This window comes from Epinephelus fuscoguttatus, linkage group LG6 (genome assembly GCF_011397635.1).
Source record: "Epinephelus fuscoguttatus linkage group LG6, E.fuscoguttatus.final_Chr_v1".
In the NCBI taxonomy this organism is placed as follows: Eukaryota; Metazoa; Chordata; class Actinopteri; order Perciformes; family Serranidae; genus Epinephelus; species Epinephelus fuscoguttatus.
Window position 1 is genome coordinate 46,474,762 of NC_064757.1, and position 18,248 is coordinate 46,493,009.

At 44.3% G+C, this 18,248-nt stretch overlaps 2 protein-coding genes, 1 long non-coding RNA gene and 1 other non-coding gene across 5 annotated transcripts; 1 reads left to right on the forward strand and 3 right to left on the reverse strand.

Moving 5' to 3' along the window:
* Window positions 1-2,279: 2,279 nt before the first annotated feature.
* Window positions 2,280-8,642, reverse strand: barhl1a (BarH-like homeobox 1a). The gene is made up of 3 exons (XM_049579782.1): window positions 8,224-8,642; window positions 5,189-5,390; window positions 2,280-2,964 (listed from the first exon to the last, which is right to left on the reverse strand). Exons 1-3 carry the CDS (start codon window positions 8,630-8,632, stop codon window positions 2,754-2,756), a joined length of 822 nt encoding a protein of 273 aa, XP_049435739.1. The 5' UTR covers window positions 8,633-8,642; the 3' UTR covers window positions 2,280-2,753.
* Window positions 8,572-9,669, forward strand: LOC125890902 (uncharacterized). Its single transcript, XR_007449591.1, has 3 exons — window positions 8,572-8,648; window positions 9,424-9,486; window positions 9,575-9,669. It is a non-coding gene; the product is annotated as an uncharacterized LOC125890902 (long non-coding RNA).
* On the reverse strand, window positions 8,770-18,241 carry cfap77 (cilia and flagella associated protein 77). Of its 2 annotated transcripts, none has more exons than XM_049579784.1 (7): window positions 18,004-18,241; window positions 15,677-15,777; window positions 14,007-14,106; window positions 12,622-12,865; window positions 12,437-12,542; window positions 12,238-12,339; window positions 8,770-9,698 (listed from the first exon to the last, which is right to left on the reverse strand). In XM_049579784.1, exons 2-7 carry the CDS (start codon window positions 15,737-15,739, stop codon window positions 9,576-9,578), a joined length of 738 nt encoding a protein of 245 aa, XP_049435741.1. In that variant the 5' UTR covers window positions 15,740-15,777; window positions 18,004-18,241; the 3' UTR covers window positions 8,770-9,575. The 2 variants fall into 2 exon arrangements, with proteins under 2 accessions (XP_049435741.1, XP_049435740.1); XM_049579783.1 differs by having other exon boundaries at window positions 8,772-9,698; window positions 15,677-15,781; window positions 18,004-18,240.
* Window positions 15,095-15,176, reverse strand: trnas-gcu (transfer RNA serine (anticodon GCU)). The gene has a single exon. It is a non-coding gene; the product is annotated as a tRNA-Ser (tRNA).
* Window positions 18,242-18,248: the final 7 nt, after the last annotated feature.

Sequence of the window (18,248 nt, forward strand, 5' to 3'; positions counted from 1 at the left end):
GAGTCTGGTGGGTTTGGTGATGTCAGAGCTGTTTCTGGTTAAACCAGCGGTCGGCAAGCTTTGCTATCAAAAGAGATGTTTTATATATATATACACATATATATAGTGCCTTATAGTGGCGGCAGCACGGCCTGTTTGATGTTCATTAGTCTACAAACATTCCTAAATGAGCGCTCATTAATAAGTGTTCCATCACAGCAGCTTTATGATCATCTGAGTGGTGATAGCAAACACATTTCTCTATTTTCCACTGAGACGATTTATTTTTTGGATTTGGATTCCACAGCTGGCCTCACTCAGGAGACTCAGGACGAGCCAGTGCTGTTGAGATTCAGCAGGTTTTAGGAAAAGGTGTTCGGCCGTAGACGTACGACGACATAGTTGACAAGATATTTTGTATCCAGCGTGTTGGCTGCACACTGATTCAACTGGACCAGCTGAATCAATGTCAGGATCACTTTGTGGCCACAACAATGAAAAATGAAAATTGAATTAAATCAGTGATTTCCATATAATGTTTTGTCCTCGCCGCTGGAGAAAGAGCTGCATGTGGCTCCTGAGCCGTACGCTGCTGGGTTAAACTCAAGCTCTGTCTCTGTAGGGATCCTTTCATCATGATGTCACACACTCAGAATAAAGACAGAAACACACTCGGTCAGCGAACGAAACATCACAGCCTGTCTCACTGCTGCAGCCTCTGTCTACAGATGAACACATGAACAGGTGACAGCAGGGTCCAGGTGGGAAACTACTGAAGTTAATCTGTGATGCAACCATCAACACAAAGATAACAAACGTCATTGCGTCCAGATTTAAACTTTGAATTCTTTAAAAGTTGCACAAGTGTTGTGTCTGTGTCTGATCTCACTGCGTCACTGCTTCAGACTGTTTGTTTGAGAGCCTCTCAGGTATCTGTGGTGTACGTGTGTGTGTGAGAAGAAACACATGGACACGACTTTAACGTTTGACTCCACTGAAGAAGAAAAGCTGCGTTCGACAAGATGATGCAGCAAAAACATGGAAACAAACAAATGAATAAATGACGATGATATAAAGTGAGTGTGAGGAATAAAAGCAGCTGCAGCACTCAGAGGCTGCTGTGGTCAGTCTGATGTGTAATCGCTGCCTTTTAACAGCATCAATATTTCAGCCAGCTTTTAATATTTCAGCAGCTAATCGCCCTGCTAACGTCTGAGTCTCAATTAAGTGTCGAGCCGTCTGATTGGACGAGAGGAGAGGAGAGAAACAATGAGGCGACGGACAGAGAATTAACCACCGATGATGGAATTATTTATCAGACCTCATTCATCATTAATCAGTAAACCTCAGGTCGCTCTCTGCTCCATGTGTTTTATATCTCAGTGATCCTCACCTGTACCTGTTCACAGGTTCTTCACACGCAGCCGCTTTATGTTCTTAGGTTTTTATATTTAGTCCTCATGAACTGTTTCATATCACTGAAAACTGAGCTGCTGTGAACCTGTTGAGAAACTGTGATGTTGTCCCTGCACACATCAACACTGACACAGAACAGAGGCATCAGAACCACGGGCGTATAAAGAGACCCGGATGCAGCGTTGGAGGCGGGGCCTATTTATTCCTATAGAAGTCGCTCAGTGACACATGAAGCCAGAAACGTTTGATTTCCATGTGTAAACTGGATCTTTGGAACCGGCTCTCAAGATGTCTGCCAGGAGTTATAGGCTGAATTCATAGTGGCCAAACTGCGTAACTACAACTGGTAGGTAAGTAGGAAGGTAGCTATGTAGGTAGTTAGGTAGCCCAGTAGTTCAGTAGCTGTCTAGCTAGGTAGTTCAGTAGGTAGGTACGTAAGTAGGTAGCTAAGAAGCTAGGTAGGTAGGTAGGTAGGTAAGACAAGTCTGAGTCAAAACACTCAGTAGCAAGGTAGTTCAGTAGCTAGGTTTTTTTGGAAGGTAGGTGAATAGCTAGACAGTTAAGTAGGTAGGTAGGTGGCCCAGTAGTTCAGTAGCTGTCTAACACCCTGAACTCTGAGTCAAATACAACAGAGGACTTTAACAAGTCTGAGACGAGTCCGAGTCAAACCCCAAAAACGAGTCCATAAAAAAGTCTTTGGCCCTGAACGTGATCAGCCTCTTCAGTTCTTCCTCACTGTGTCGCATCATAAACGTTCTGTTGGAGATCATTTACCATCAAAACAAACAACAGAGAAAAAACATCAAGAATTATTTTATATATTTATTGAAAATTTAAAAAACTGAAATAAAACAAACAGACATGAAAACAGAGAATCCCTCATCACGTGTCTCTGTCTCACATTTAATGCAGTGAGTTCAGTGTTTTTCTGGCTGAAATCTGTCCCGTGTCGTGTGGCTGAGTCGTCTCTTCTCCACAAACTGACGGAGTCTCAACATGTCCCTTTGTCTCCGTCCTCTTCAAAGGACAGGTCGTCCTCCTGCTGTCCTGCCCCGTACAGACGCAGCACTGAAACAAGGTTAATTTTGTTTGTTGACGTCACTGAACCAGTCGTGATCATCATCACTTCCTCTGACCTGTTGGTCTGCAGTCATCGTCACCTTCTGATCAGAGTCCGGTTTGGTTCGGGACCTGAAGACGGTGAAAACCAGAACCAGAGACAATACAAACGTTTCATCGAGTTCCTGAAGTAAAAAAGGATCAAAAATGTTTTTAGAACTTTGTTCTCTTGAATCAAAAACATTTCCATGAGTTCCTCCAGTCCTCCCAGTCCTCCCAGTCCTCCCAGTCTCCTGCTGTCAGCGAGGGTGTGGCTCGGTGTGGGTCAGTATGCGGGGCAGAAGGGGCGGGGCTGAATGGTGGTGGTGGTGTTGGGGGGCGTGGCCTCGGTACAGGTAAAGGTCCAGTGTGGGCGGGGCCGGAGGGTACAGGAAGTGTGTGGGCAGGAACATCCTGCCGGCTTCAGCCAGAAGCTCCAAACCAACGGCCGACTGACGCTTCCACTTCGTCCTGAAACACAGACGTGTGTGTATTTATACGTGTTTATAACAAGAAAATATATTTAAACAAACTGCAGAAACTACGTTCTTTGATATTTTGTGCTCATTTATTCACAAATGTTGTTGTTTGCACAAAAGAGAACATTAGCTCCATTATTTATAAATAATTTAAAACACAATTAAAAAATAGGATTAATTATAAAATGTTTATAAAAGTTTATTCTACTTCCTGTCATCAAAAAAAACAAACGATGAAAAACAAAAATCCTCCTCTGAACAAACGGAGGAGTTTAGACCTGCAGCCAATCACAGCGCAGGATTGTCTGTGAGCAGATTGATTTTTATGGAACAATAAAAATAAATCAATAAATAAAAAATCAGCGCTCTCTGAGACTCTGCACTAAAAGCTCCAGATTTGTTTCTGCGTGAATTATTGATCATTAATTACAGAACACAGTGATGAATTATTGATCAGAGAGCGTTCATTATTCATCAGGAGACGTCTCACATGTGTCCGTACACACTGATACTCACTGACACACACACACACACACACACACACACACACACACACACACAGATGTTCCAGTCTGACGGATTCAGTGACATCAAGCGATGAACTTAAACTGCTCATGGTTTGTCCGTTCGGGGCTACTGTAGAAACAACATGCCGCACCATCAGCACGCCAGTGTACGCCTGCAGCCAAGTCTGCACGCGGTTTGTTTACGTCATCACAACCACGCGACACAAACGAGTCAGACAGAGAAGTGATGATGTCACTCAGACAAAACCCTGAACGTCTCTGTCCAGCAGTGAAGCTGCTGTGGTTTTTCTCCTGTGGGTCGACACTGATGTTTGTTGTGTCAGCTGACGGTCACGTGGCCGCTGCCGCTGGCTGACAGATTACAGTCAGTAACCAGCTCTCCTGACCCTCACCGTCTCCTGTTAACTGGTGCACTGAAATGGATTCAACCCAGACTAAAGTCATTTTAAGTCCAGTGCTGCACAGTCAGACCGCAGCCCAGCGGTCCCCAGGTGGTCCAGGTTTCTCCTCAGTCATCAGGTCCACACAGTTTAATATATTCAGCATCATACGTGTGTTTAGACGTGTCGCCAAGTGTCTGTCTGTTGGTCACTTCCTCTACAGCAGGAAACGGGACTTGACACGTTATTTGTGATCGTAAGCCCCGCCCCCTGCTGGATGGTGATAATCCCCCCCCCCCCTGCTGGATGGTGATCGTAAGCCCCGCCCCCTGCTGGATGGTGGCCATAAGCCCCCGCCCCCTGCTGGATGGTGATCGTAAGCCCCGCCCCCTGCTGGATGGTGGCCATAAGCCCCGCCCCCTGCTGGCTGGTGGCCATAAGCCCCGCCCCCTCCAAACTAAAAACTCAAACATCAAAGGTTTTCTGTCGTTTCAGGTCGCTCTCATCACGCTGATGTTTGTTTGTCTGATCAGTTTGGTTTGAATCAGGTATTTGATGCGGGTGAAGTGTGATGTCATGATTGACAGCTGTGTGGGCCAATCAGTGTGCTTGAGATCAATTGGGCTGCTTATGATTGGACGTTTGGGTGGAAACTTGACACCGCTGGAGAGGGTTACTGCGCAGGCTCTGGCTACAGGTGACGTCACCAGCCCATCGTGGCAGCAGTCAATATTTTGGCTTCATTTTTTAACAGTGGGAGGAAGTGGAGACGTGGCGGCCATCTTGATGCACAGTCTACGCACCTGTTCTTCTCCGACTTTACGAGCGCAGCAGTGCGAAGTCAAAACAAACTATGATGTCGGGCAACGTTGAGAAGACATGTTGATTTAGATCAGACTCGATCGCAGTGTTTGCTGTTGTTTTATCTCCTCATTGGTTCAACAGTGTTAGCCCCGCCCCTGGTGCTGATTGGTTCTTTTTTTAATTTGAACGGAGAAACTGCCGTTTGATGTCACAAGACGAATCAGTCAGCTGGATCTCGGAGGAATGACGGATTCAAAGATCAGGATCCAGACAGGATGTAAACGTCACGAAAACACGACTCTTATTTCTGTCAGTATATCTCCCAGAATCCTTCACTCTGGACCTTTAATGGTGTTTAATCAGAATAAATGTTTAAAATGAAAGATTAAATATGTCTGTGTGATATGTAATCTGCTGCTCTGACGTGTTCCTGTGTTTCCTGTACGACCACAGAGACTGAAAGTGACCTCAGTGTGTTTGTGTGGCGACCCGTCAGGTGTTTTACCTCCTGTTCTGGTACCAGGTCTTCACCTGCGTGTCGCTGAGCTGCAGAGACGCCGCCAGCTCCATGCGGTCCTGAACACTCAGGTACTTCTGTTTCTGGAAGCTTCTCTCCAGCCTCGACAGCTGCTGGTCGCTGAACGCCGTCCGAGCTTTACGAGGTTTCTTCAGACGCTCCGTCACAGCGTCCGAGGCCCCGCCCTGCCCTGAGGGGTTCACAGGTAGAAATGACATCACGTCAGAGCTGTCAGGTGATTGGTCAGTCAGTTTTTAAAAGATACTTAACCACAAAATGAGCCTTTGAATTCATTAAGAAACTGTTTTTCGCTCTCGTTTCTCCGCCGAACGCAGAATCCAAACTCTCACCATTCTTCATGACCAGGTGTGACTGCAGCGAGACTCAACTTACAGCTCGCGGCCCAAACGTGGCCCATAACGGGGGGCCAGGGGGCCCACTGACCGTTTTCTAATTCACAGTAAAGATAAAGTGTGCACGCTGCTGGGCCGTGTGTCTTCTACCTGCAGGTGTTTTAGTGAAAATAACACATTCTCATCCCAACCTGCAAAATACCAACTCTCTGTCAGCCGCCCGTCACGTCTAAATCTGACGCTCTACCTGACGTCCTGTGTCAGTTTGGCTGCGCTGAGACGCCACGTTTTCTACGCTCATTCATGCATCGTCTCTTCAAAATTAACTTCTGTTTTCACAGGAAATGTAAAGTTTTTACTCGTTACGTGCAGTCTTTCTTTTTCAAATCCTTAAATGTGTTTCTGAGATGGTCTGTGAGCTGCAGTCACTCAGTAAATACTCTGTTGTCTGTTGAGGTTTGACGTCACCTGTGACCTGACGGCCTGAGGGGGGCCGAGGGTTTAATCCAGACCTGGTTTCAGATCCTCAGAGTCGAGGTAAATCTTTTTCTACAGCACATTTCAGCAACATGGCGACTCAAAGAGTGTGACAAAAACACCAAGATGCAAAAGAAACACATTATAAAAGGACATTACACAATTTAATAACTGTCGTTAAAGAGCCGAAAGGATCAAAAATAAAATGAAGACTAAAATCAAAGTTCAGCTCAGTGAAGAAATAAAGATTTGATTTGATAAAAGACGACAGGAAACAGAAGAGTCTTCAGTCTTGATTTAAAAGAAGTGAGTTTGTTCTGATCTGTGAGAATAAAGACCAAACTCTGCTCCTCCATGTTGAGTCCTGACGCTGTGGACACAGAGCAGACGTGTCCCTGACGCCTCAGACTGAAGGTCAGAAACCGTTCAGGACTGTCTCAGCCTCAGTGAAGACTGGAGCAGCAGCCATGATGATAAAGACTCTGCGACAGTCGTCGAGTCGACTGAAGACAAACACAGCAGGTCCTGCTGAGACATCAGTCCCTCTGTCCTCCAGATGTCCTCCAGGTGACAGCAGGCTGAGTTTGTCTCAATGTTTCACCCAGAGTCCTGTTTAACATGGACCTCTGACGGGACGCTGTCAGCTTCAGTTTGTGTTTAGGGTCGAACAGATTTGACGTCTGAAGACGTGAAAGACAGAGACGTGTCTTCAGTCTGACGTCAGGTGATGATGTTTCCCTCTGAGGTCACACTGACACGTTTACACTCGTCTACATGTTTCATCACCTCATCACTTCACACTTTCATTATTGATAATCATCGTTTTATTTCTGTTTCAACCTCATTAAAAATAAACCAGATTATTTATAACAAACTTAAACTGGTTCAGAAGAGTCGGACTGGTTTGTGTTAACTGGTCATATTTGAGTCTGCTGTGATGAAACATCTGACGTCTCTCATGTTGTTTATAATAATAATAATAATAATTATTATTATTATTATTATTATATTAAACTCATTCTACAGAAGTGAAAATCAAAAAGTCTTTCATGAGATTTTCTGATCAATAATTAATGAACATATGTCTTTAATTTGCCTCCTGATTAAAACATGACAGCAGCAGAATAAATTAAAATATAAGATTTATGCATTTATTTTTGTATCAGTCGACCAGTCACTACACACACACACACACACACACACACACTGATCAGCCACAACATTAAAACCACAGACAGGTGAAATAACTTTGATCATCTCGATCATTCGTGTGGACGACACCTGAAACACCAAACATATATATATGAATTAATTTTACTTATATGTGACAGTGTTTTATATAAGAACAATAATGTGTAACTGAAACTTTAAAATCTCAGCAGAAAAATTAAAAAACACAAAAGATCTGATTCAAATTAATGATAATAACAAAAATCTTTTCCTTCAGAAGCAGCTTCACAAAATAAAACACACAAGTTCATTTTACAGACATTAATAATATATTGTTATTATTTATTTATTTATTGTTATCAATTTGTTTCTGTCCTGTATTTATGTCTGTTTAGTTCAAATGTTAAAAACTCGGAAATAAAGTCTATTTAAAAAAGAAATTAACATTTTTTTCATCTTCAGATGATTTTATTATTACTGCGCTGATGAACACATGAATGCTGATTAATAACTATATCTGATTATAGATTTGGCAATAAACTAAAAATATTACAGCTTATTATTGTTATGACATGAAGGAGAAATGAAGTGAGAATAAATAAATGTCTCTCAGCAGAGTGACTTCACTCAGTCTTTATTCAGTCTGTTCTCTACAAATAAATATTTTTAATCAGCAGGTGAAAAAAAAACGAGTTTTAAATAAAACAAAAATATTAAATGATCTGATTTCTGAATATTAATTCTAACAGTCTTATATTGATTATGTGCTGTATTATTTTAAATTAAAATGTGTTCTGATCACAAACTGATTTTATTTCAGATCCTGATTAATCCATGAATTTAAGATTAAACAGATAAAAACATTAAATTAGGTTTTTGTCTTTTTTTATTCAGAAATTTATTTTTTCTGACAAATTATAAAATAACTTTTAACTGTATTATTATATTATACCTGACACCGTCAGTTTGTCCTCACCCAGTTAAACTCATATTATTTAGTGTTTATAATTATAGTAAATATACCTCGGGACTCAGAGTCTGAAGACGAGCTGCTGTGACTTTTATCCTGAAAGTCTTCTTCCGGTCCGGACTGGAACGGCTCGGCTTCTAGCTCGGGCTGTCCCGGGTCAGGGTAGACCAGTCCCGGGTCAGGGTAGACCAGTCCCGGGTCAGAGTAGGGCCGACAGTCCGCTAAGATGTCCCGGATGAGGAAGGAGGAGCTGACGGTGCGGGGCTGGAGCTGCTGCAGGTGACCGGGCAGCGGCGGAGAGTCCAGCCGAGGAACGGGCTCTCTTCGCGGGGAAGGAGGCGCCGAGCAGCCGCTGCTGCCCCCCGGGCTGAGCTCCGGAGCCTCTGCCCGAGACAGGAGCGCCCCGGGCGGCCTGAGGGAGAGCAGGGAGTCGATGCGGAACCTGGAGGCAGACACCTCCATCTCCGGCCGGACTCAGGTGAGAGTGAGCGCTCAGGTGTTGAGCAGGAACATCACAGAGGAGACAGGAGAGTCCAACAACACAACATGTGACGTGAAACTTCAAATATTACTTTGTTTGTGACGTCATCTTCCCGGTTTAAATTCAGTGAAGTAAAAAAAAATAAGATTCAGAAATTAAAAGTCCATCTGCTGAGAGATGATTATTGATCAGGTGATCGGCTGCTGATGATCAGCTCCACTGACACACTGAGAGCAGCTGTGTGCTGATGTGACGGAGACAGATGTTAGGGACTGTTCGTTATTAATGAGGGGGGCGGGGCAAGGGGGGGGCACTTTAAATAATGTTGGCTCAGGGGAGGGGCTTATTTATTTATTTAGTTATTTATTTATTTATTTTAAATATATTGGCTTTTTCTGTTTGTTTGTCTTTTGACATTTTTTTAAGAAAATATTCTCTTTAAAATTGCCCAAACTTTTCCAAACCCACGAGAAGGTTTGGATGTTGGATGTTTTTTCAAAATATTTTGGGGATTTCTTTTTGTTTCCTTTAATAAAACATGCCTTTCAAACAAACAGTGTGTTGTTTTTGTAAAAAAAAGTTTTGATAACTGTCTTTTTTCAAATTTTGGCATTTTTTTTCTTTAAAAATGTTTATGCAGTTATTGAAGAAGCTTTTTTTTCTTTTAAACACACCTTTCAGACCCACCATGTTTTCTTTAAAAGTTTCTGGTGATTTATTTTTCTTTACAAAGAAGCTTTTGATGATCTAATAACAGCTTTAATTTATACAGAGAAAAGTGAGGGAGCTGGTACAGAGCCCTGAGGGACTCCTCCTCCTCTTCTGATGACCACAGGTTGTATTTTAGATAAAAACACGTCACACTGATTTATAATGCGTGTTCTTTTTTATTTGTGTTAACGCTGAGCGTGTTTCCTCCTCAGCTCAGTCCAGACTGTACGTCCCCAGACCCTGAACTCCTCTCCTGGACACTGAGTCCGACTGATGAGCCCTGAACGCCCGCATACGAGCCTCCTGGTCCCTGAAGGTGTCGAGAGCAGGAGCAACCTGAGGAGGAGTAGGAGGAGGAGGAGTAGGAGGAGGAGGAAGGGAGTGAAAGGGAGAGAGGAGGAAGGGAGAGAGGTGAGCTGTTTGTTTGATGTTGATGACATCACACTGAGACTGAAGCAAACAGGAAGTATGGAATTAAAGCCCAACTTGCAGGTTGGAGACCATGGTGAATAAATGTGTAGGAAAATGATGTAGAAACTCGATTAAAACAAAAAACATAAACATAAACACACTACAGTGACTTTTGGGGTCGTTTTTGTGAGAGAATTTTGCTTCCGCATCTAAAAACCCACTAACCGGAAGTGACGTAGCGTAAGGGAGTCCGGCCGAGTTTGATTGAGTGTAACATTAATCAACATGGATCCCAGTACAAGTTTTGAGACTGAAGAGGTTGAAAATGAACATTCATATGCATATGACGGCCCACAGGCTTATAACTATGAGCCTGCTGGGCATCCGAGAGACCAGGAACAGATCAGGGTTCGGAGAAATAACGGCCACAGGAGAGAAATAGAGCTGTGGTGTGAGAACCAGTGGAGAACTGGGCAGGTGTCTTGGTGAGCGACCAGCGTTAGCTAACGACAGCTAACGCTGTCTAACACTGTGTTCACATCACAACATTAAGTTTGCCATCACGTATTAGGTTATAACAAAGCTACCAATAGTTCTGCCAGTATTAGATAACTAATGCTACTCACCCAGAACAGAAACTAATGCGCTAATATCAGCTTGTATCAGACGTATCTTGCTATGCGTGTTATAACTCCGCATTACGGTGTATTGACGTCCGCAGGAGAGAGAGAGAGAGAGATACGAAGATTTCCTGATAATGTTTTGTATGATAGGTGCTTGTGTGGGAACTGCCAGCCCATGTCCTCAGCTGTGGAGAGTATGTGCTGCAGGGAGGTGGATGCCTTCTGGGCTCTGGTGGAGAATCTGACCCCCAGACCAGACATAACATGCCTCACACTGCCCATCAACCCTCACGCCGCCCGCTCCCGTCTGAAACACAGAGGCCTCCCTCTCCGCCAGGAACGTAATCCTCCTGTCCAAATGAGCGCTGCACACGACTGTGTTTTTGGTCACAGATGAAGCCGTGAAATCGCTCCTCTTCACCTGCACAATACGCACCCAGGCACGAAAACTAACTCCACTCCTTTTTCTGTCCGGAAAACGGTGGACTCGATGTCCTGACAGACTCGAGTTTGTGCAACCTGCACAAACACAATAATTCGGCATAATCACAAATGGTGAAATGCACTGTTAACAACCGAAAAAATACTAACTCACAAGTTTACTACCGCTCAGACTCACTACCACCTCCTACTGCGCATTGGACAGAGGCAGGGTCAAGGACGCAGAGTCCCTCTCGTGACGTAGTATCAGGCGATGTTGGGGGGAAAAAAAGCGTTTTTAGAAGAGGAGCTAAAATGAGCCACTTTTTCCTCTGAATTTGTGTTAACCCGTGTTAACCATAATAAATTCTGAATTAACTTCTCATATGGTAATTTTCAGACAAAGTCATGTATATATTTTTTTCATTGGAGCTAAAAGAGTCTGAACAGCAGCAGAGATGGAGACAGGTCATTACATCAGCAGGATTCACATGGTCCTGGAAAACCTGGAAGAGTCTTATTTTCCAGGCCTGAAAAAGCCATTGAAAGTTGGGGAATTTTGTAATGAACTGAATTGTTACCGTGACCTTCAACATAACATAACGGTGAGTTTATTTCTCTGTTAGCCGTAACTTTGCTCAGCGCTGCAGGATAAATCGTTTCAGCATCGACACCGTGATGAAGACTCGCATCACAGGACGTGTGCGGCAAATTAACTCTGATGTTGTGTTCACACCTGCGTGAATGACACAATTCACGCGGGTGGATTACGTGTAAAGTCGTAATGTAAAAACGTGATCAGACACAAATTCCCACCAGGTGGTTCAATGGACACGAATTAAGCGGCATGAATCAAGCACATAGCACGTTTTCACGTCATATGCTTTTTAACAACAGTTGAAAAATCTAAACTTCAGCAACCGTAACAGCCAATCAGCATTGGCCGAGGACGAACCAGCAAAGTTCATTCATCGATTCAGTGATTTCACACACGCATGACGTGAGTCAGCACAAACACAACGACTTATTTGATGTTTGATACAAAAGGAAAACGTGCACGATTTTTATTTTCCAGGACTCAAACTGGCCGAGCCTTCAGATTTTAGACGTTGTGTGTAAACGTGACGTAGTGTGACGATGTTTGTCACAGGAAGCGAGGCTGTCCTGTGTGTGTGTGTGTGTGTGTGTGTGTGTGTATTAATTCACGGTAACCAGATGGGCGAGCGCCGCAGACACAGTGAAGTGAAGCTTTTCTGAAATAAACATGTTATTCTGGGTCCTTGAAAAGTCCTGGAAAAGTTTTGAAGTTTCGTTGATGAAACTGTGTGAGCCCTGGGACACTGTGACATCACTCAGTCAGCTGATCAGTGTGTCAAAAAAATATTGATCAGTGCAGCTGGACAGAAACAGGAAGTCGTTACCTGTTTGAAGCGTGGCAGTGTGAACGGCGTCTGTGTGACAGGAAGTGCTCTGCTCCTCCTCAAGAGACTCGTCCTGGTGTCGGGAATATTTCCTGGTCTTATCTGCACACAGACACACGTCACAATGACATCATGCTGTTTTCCACAGGGTGATGACATCACACTGATGATGACTATGACTGCGACTGACAGCTCTCACCCTCTGCAGCTGTTTGTGGTCGCTGGTTTGGTTCCTGCTCAGCTGTTCGTCGATCCAGTGGCGCCCGTACTGATGAGAGAGGAGGTCGGACAGAGGAGACGACGCCCTGATGGACAGATCGATCAGCAGCACATCAATAACCGTCAATCAATAATCAATCATCACTCTGTGGATGTTTGTCTGACCTGGTTTTGACTCCAAACACGATGTCAGGGACCGTCTGGCGCTGTGAGGCCCCGCCCTCCTGATGCTTAGGGGTGGGGTTCTTGGTCCTGACTCCGCCCCTCTGAGCTCTGTACTGACTCAGCTCTTTGGCTGTCACTAGACCGGACTTCACGGCGTCCCGGTTCAGAGACACGAAGTCTGGAGGGAGCGGTCGATGAGGGGCGGAGTCTCCTCGTCTGGACTGAACGCTCCAGCTGGACAGAACTACAACAGCACAGAGACAGAAACTACAACTCCCAGCAGGCCTCACTGCACACCTCACTGTAGTAGTGTAGTACTGTCAGTAATATTTACTAAAGAAGGTTCAATATGTTTAAACTGATAAATCAATAAATATTGTTATGATCATCGACACACACACATACACACACGCGCATTTATACCTGACCTAAAATTCAATTCAACACAACTTTATTGATTGATTCATCATGTCTGAGTCAAAGCTCAGCCCCCTTTTTGACGTAGCGACTACGTTGGCCAATGAGGGCTCCTGTTAGTGGCAGTGTTTTGGCTCCACACTGATCACCTGTCTTCTACACAACCTCAGTTCAGTATTTGGGACGGCCCATTCAGTGCGTAGAAAATTCTTCTGAAACACAAAGGTGGTGTTTGACTCAGGAACAGTGAGCTGTGTCTCCATCTGGAGGGAGCTCGGAGTAGAGCCGCTGCTCCTTCATGTTGAAGTGGTTCGACATCTGATCAGGATCCTCCTGGTCCAGCTGGTAGGAGGCCCCGGGGCAGACCCAGAACACACTAGAGGGATTATAGATCTCATCTGGTCTGGGAACATCTCGGGGTCCTCCAGGAGGAGCTGAGGAGAAGGACGTCTGCTCAGCTCCTTCCTCAGAGACCCAGAGCAGAGGATCAAGACGGACTGATGTTGTTTCAGGTTTAGTTCTGACTCTGAAAAAACCAGTCTGTGTTTCATAAACAGACCGAGAAGAGTTAATATGGAACCAAATCTGTGTGTGTGTGTGTGTGTGTGTGTGTGTGTGTGTGTGTGTGTGTGTGTGTGACAGCAGTGATTGTTGCCTGAAGGCATGTTTCCTCCATGGAAACACACAGTGACAGCTGACCGAACGCTGCTACACCTCAAACACACACACACACACACACACACACACACACACACACACACACACACACACACACACACACACACACACACACACAATGCTAATGATGTTTATCAGCATCTATTTAAAGGTAACAAACATGCTTTCAGACGTTAGCACAGTGAGGTCCAGTCTGAGTGTTCAAACATCACCATGCTAATGCTACATGCTAATGCTACATGCTAATGTGGCAGTCTTTGTTGTTGTTGTTTACAGTGGGCGGGGCTTACCCTCGGGCACGCCTCCATCTCTGTGTGAGCTTCTGGTTCCAAAGGTGAAGTCTGGACCAGGAAGTGACATCCCTCTGGTCTGGCTCTGACCCAGAGATGCCTGCAATCATCATCATCATCATGTCAGGACCAAATCTCAGCTTCTCATTGATCAGGGAGTGTGTTGTGAGAACAGCTGTTTATCCTTCATGACCTTCTCTGGTTAATGTGTGGCACAGAGGGGAGGAGCAGACGAGGTGGGTGGAGCTACATGAGACATTCATTACAGGGGAATTAGCTCAAATGGTAGAGCGCTCGCTTAGCATGTGAGAGGTAGCGGGATCGATGCCCGCATTCTCCACAAGACTTTACTTTCTCCTGAGTTTGTGATTAAAGTGACTGAACTAAAGAACACAGTGGGTTCATCCCTAGACCCCTCCATCCTCCATCACCTGACCTGGAAATCAGCTGACATCCACCATCTTGATGAACGTTTTAATTTCTTAAATGCACTCAGAGGAGTAGAGGAGAGAGGAGGCCCTCAGAGGGGAGGGAGGATACAAGAGTCTGATTAAAGTGACTGAACTAAAGAACACAGTGGGTCAGTATATGAATGTCTCATGTAGCTCCGCCCACCTCCTGTGTGTGTGTGTGTGTGTGTGTGTGTGTGTGTGTGTGTGTGTGTGGTGCGTTCAGTGACTCAGATGTGGTTCCAGTGAATGTCACAGCTGCAGTAAAAGCTGTCTTGTCAGTCAGACGGCTGATCAGCTGTTCATGGTTCTCTTCAAAGCTGTACTGTGGCTCTCTGGATCTGCCAGTAAGGCTCCATATCTCAACACCTGCCTGGAGCTGATTGGTTGGTTTCTGATCCCAGTTTAGTTTTGTAGCATGTTAACAGAGGATGAAGTTGAGATGTAGCAGTGTTCCTGTAGTTCAGAGCTCTTTAATGCAGCCATCACAGACACATGTTGTTTTCACATGGAAACTGTATGTTAGATATCAGATGGCTGCTTTGGACGAGGTCTGGAGGATCTGAGCTGATTGTTTCACTGATAATGGAGCATGTTATCTTGTTGACATGTCACATTCAGGACAGACTAAAGAACCTGCGACGAGGATGGGATTCGAACCCACGCGTGCAGAGCACAATGGATTAGCAGTCCATCGCCTTAACCACTCGGCCACCTCGTCTGTGATGTCATGGTTGTAGGTGACGAGCCAGACTGGCGTGATGAAAAACAACAGGCTTGACGTCCGTCTGTCCAGAGGACCGTCATCTCCCTGAGCAGCTCATGAGGGGCCCCGGGGCCTCCAGCAGGTGAATCCTGCTCTGAACCTTTTAATCCTCTGAACCCTGAACGCCTCGTGTGAGTCTGTGCCGCCATCTGGTGTTTAATAGGAGGAACTACGCCCTGCTGACAGTCCAGGTCATTATGATGTCACCACAGCTGTATGATGTCATCATCCACAGCTGGTTACAGGAAGTGGTTTTAACTTTTATCATCATCATAATCCCCCATTAATTAAATTAAGTCTGATCCACTGACACAAAACTCCTTCACAGTAAAAGCCCTCTGGCTCCTTCACAATAAAAGCCTGCCACAGCTCGACACCTTGAGGATATTTATGAGGATTTATTTTGAAAGTCTGACTGTTTCCTGTGACGTGTTTATGAGCATTGTCTCGTTTACCTTGATGAGCAGTGGATTGGTCAACATGGAGTCTCTGATGACGCCCACTCTGGGTGAAGACATGTTTCGTCTGTGACTGATGATGAAGAGCAGGCTGAAGGCTTCCTGACGTGGACAGAGACAGTCACAGAGACAGAGACAGTATCAGAGAGAGAGACAGTATCAGAGAGAGAGACAGAGACAGTATCAGAGAGAGAGACAGTATCAGAGACAGTCACAGAGACAGAGACAGTATCAGAGAGAGAGACAGAGACAGTATCAGAGAGAGAGACAGTATCAGAGAGAGAGACAGAGACAGTATCAGAGAGAGAGACAGTATCAGAGAGAGAGACAGAGACAGTATCAGAGAGAGAGACAGTATAAGAGACAGTCACAGAGAGAGAGACAGTATCAGAGAGAGAGACAGAGACAGTATCAGAGAGAGAGACAGTATCAGAGAGAGAGACAGAGACAGTATCAGAGAGAGAGACAGTATCAGAGAGAGAGACAGAGACAGTATCAGAGAGAGAGACAGTATCAGAGAGAGAGACAGTATAAGAGACAGTCACAGAGACAGAGACAGTATCAGAGACAGTCACAGAGACAGAGACAGTATCAGAGAGAGAGACAGTATAAGAGACAGTCACAGAGACAGAGACAGTATCAGAGAGAGAGACAGTATAAGAGACAGTCACAGAGACAGAGACAGTATCAGAGAGAGAGACAGTATCAGAGACAGTCACAGAGACAGAGACAGTATCAGAGAGAGAGACAGTATAAGAGACAGTCACAGAGACAGTATCAGAGACAGAGACAGTCACAGAGACAGTATCAGAGAGAGAGACAGTCACAGAGACAGAGACAGTATCAGAGAGAGAGACAGTATCAGAGACAGTCACAGAGACAGAGACAGTATCAGAGAGAGAGACAGTATAAGAGACAGTCACAGAGACAGAGACAGTATCAGAGAGAGACAGTATCAGAGACAGAGACAGTATCAGAGAGAGAGACAGTATCAGAGACAGTCACAGAGACAGAGACAGTATCAGAGAGAGAGACAGTATAAGAGACAGTCACAGAGACAGAGACAGTATCAGAGACAGAGACAGTATCAGAGAGAGAGACAGAGACAGTATCAGAGACAGAGACAGTATCAGAGACAGTCACAGAGACAGAGACAGTATCAGAGACAGTCACAGAGACAGTATCAGAGACAGAGACAGTATCAGAGACAGTCACAGAGACAGTATCAGAGACAGAGACAGTATCAGAGACAGTCACAGAGACAGTATCAGAGACAGTCACAGAGACAGTCACAGAGACAGTCACAGAGACAGTCACAGAGACAGTATCAGAGACAGTCACAGAGACAGTCACAGAGACAGAGACAGTATCAGAGACAGTCACAGAGACAGAGACAGTCACAGAGACAGTATCAGAGACAGTCACAGAGACAGAGACAGTCACAGAGACAGAGACAGTATCAGAGACAGTATGAGTCGGGGACGTGTTGGATAAACTGAACGCTTCGTCATGAACTTTGAAAAAATACTTTACTGAAACAACCTGATGTCACTTCCTGTCTTTTTTCTGGAGCTTTCAGTCGGGTCACATGGTCTTTATTTGATCAGTTGTCATGGAGATTTAAAACACCATGAATGAAAACTCAGAAAACTGGTCAGTGTCCCTTTAGTGGACAGTTTGTGACAGAGACGAGTCGTGTTTGATTTGAGTGAACTGACCCTTTAATCAAGATGAACTCATAATGAACTGTTTCTGTTTAACGTAAAGATGTCGCTGAGGCTCTGACTCTACGTTTTATTTTATTTTATTTTATTTCATTTAAACGGAATCTGTTGATGTAAATTTCAGCCAATCAGAAGAGTTGTTTTTAAATGACGCTACAAACAGAAATATGTCAATAAACAAGTGATGGATGAAAATCTGTCGATAGTTTTAGAGACAAACAGGAAACACCTCATCATGTTCATACACGTCATTTCCTGCCGTCAGATCTGAAGCAGCTGAGGCTCAATAAACACTTTAACATTTAAACTGACTAAACATCAGAAAGTTGTGACTCGTGAATATAAAATAAACATTAAACACAAAAGACTATAAAAATGGAACCAGGCTCATTTTGAATCATTCAAACCGTTAATGTGAAAATACGTAAAGAGTTCAGCCGAAATGTTTCTGACGTGTTTCTGATCTGAGTTCAGGAAATATTTCATTCCCGCTCGCACACACACACACACCTGAGACAGTCTTTAAACCAAAGATATGATCCATTATTTACAGATAATGCCGATAATCTACAAATAAAATCGACATTTACAGATAATCACCTGTTGTCCGTGTCCTCCGGTGTCTCTCTGCTCCGTTGCTATGGAAACAGAACGCTAAACTTTGACGTAAAACTGCGGCATGAAAAAAAAATAGTTGAAGAAAAAGTTTGACATTAAAAACAAACAGAGTGAGAACTCTCTGCACTTCTTCTTATAAACATGAAGTTATTTTTTCACGGAGAGAATCTCCTCCGAAATAAATAAATAAATAAATAAATAAATGAATAACAGATTGATCAGCACCG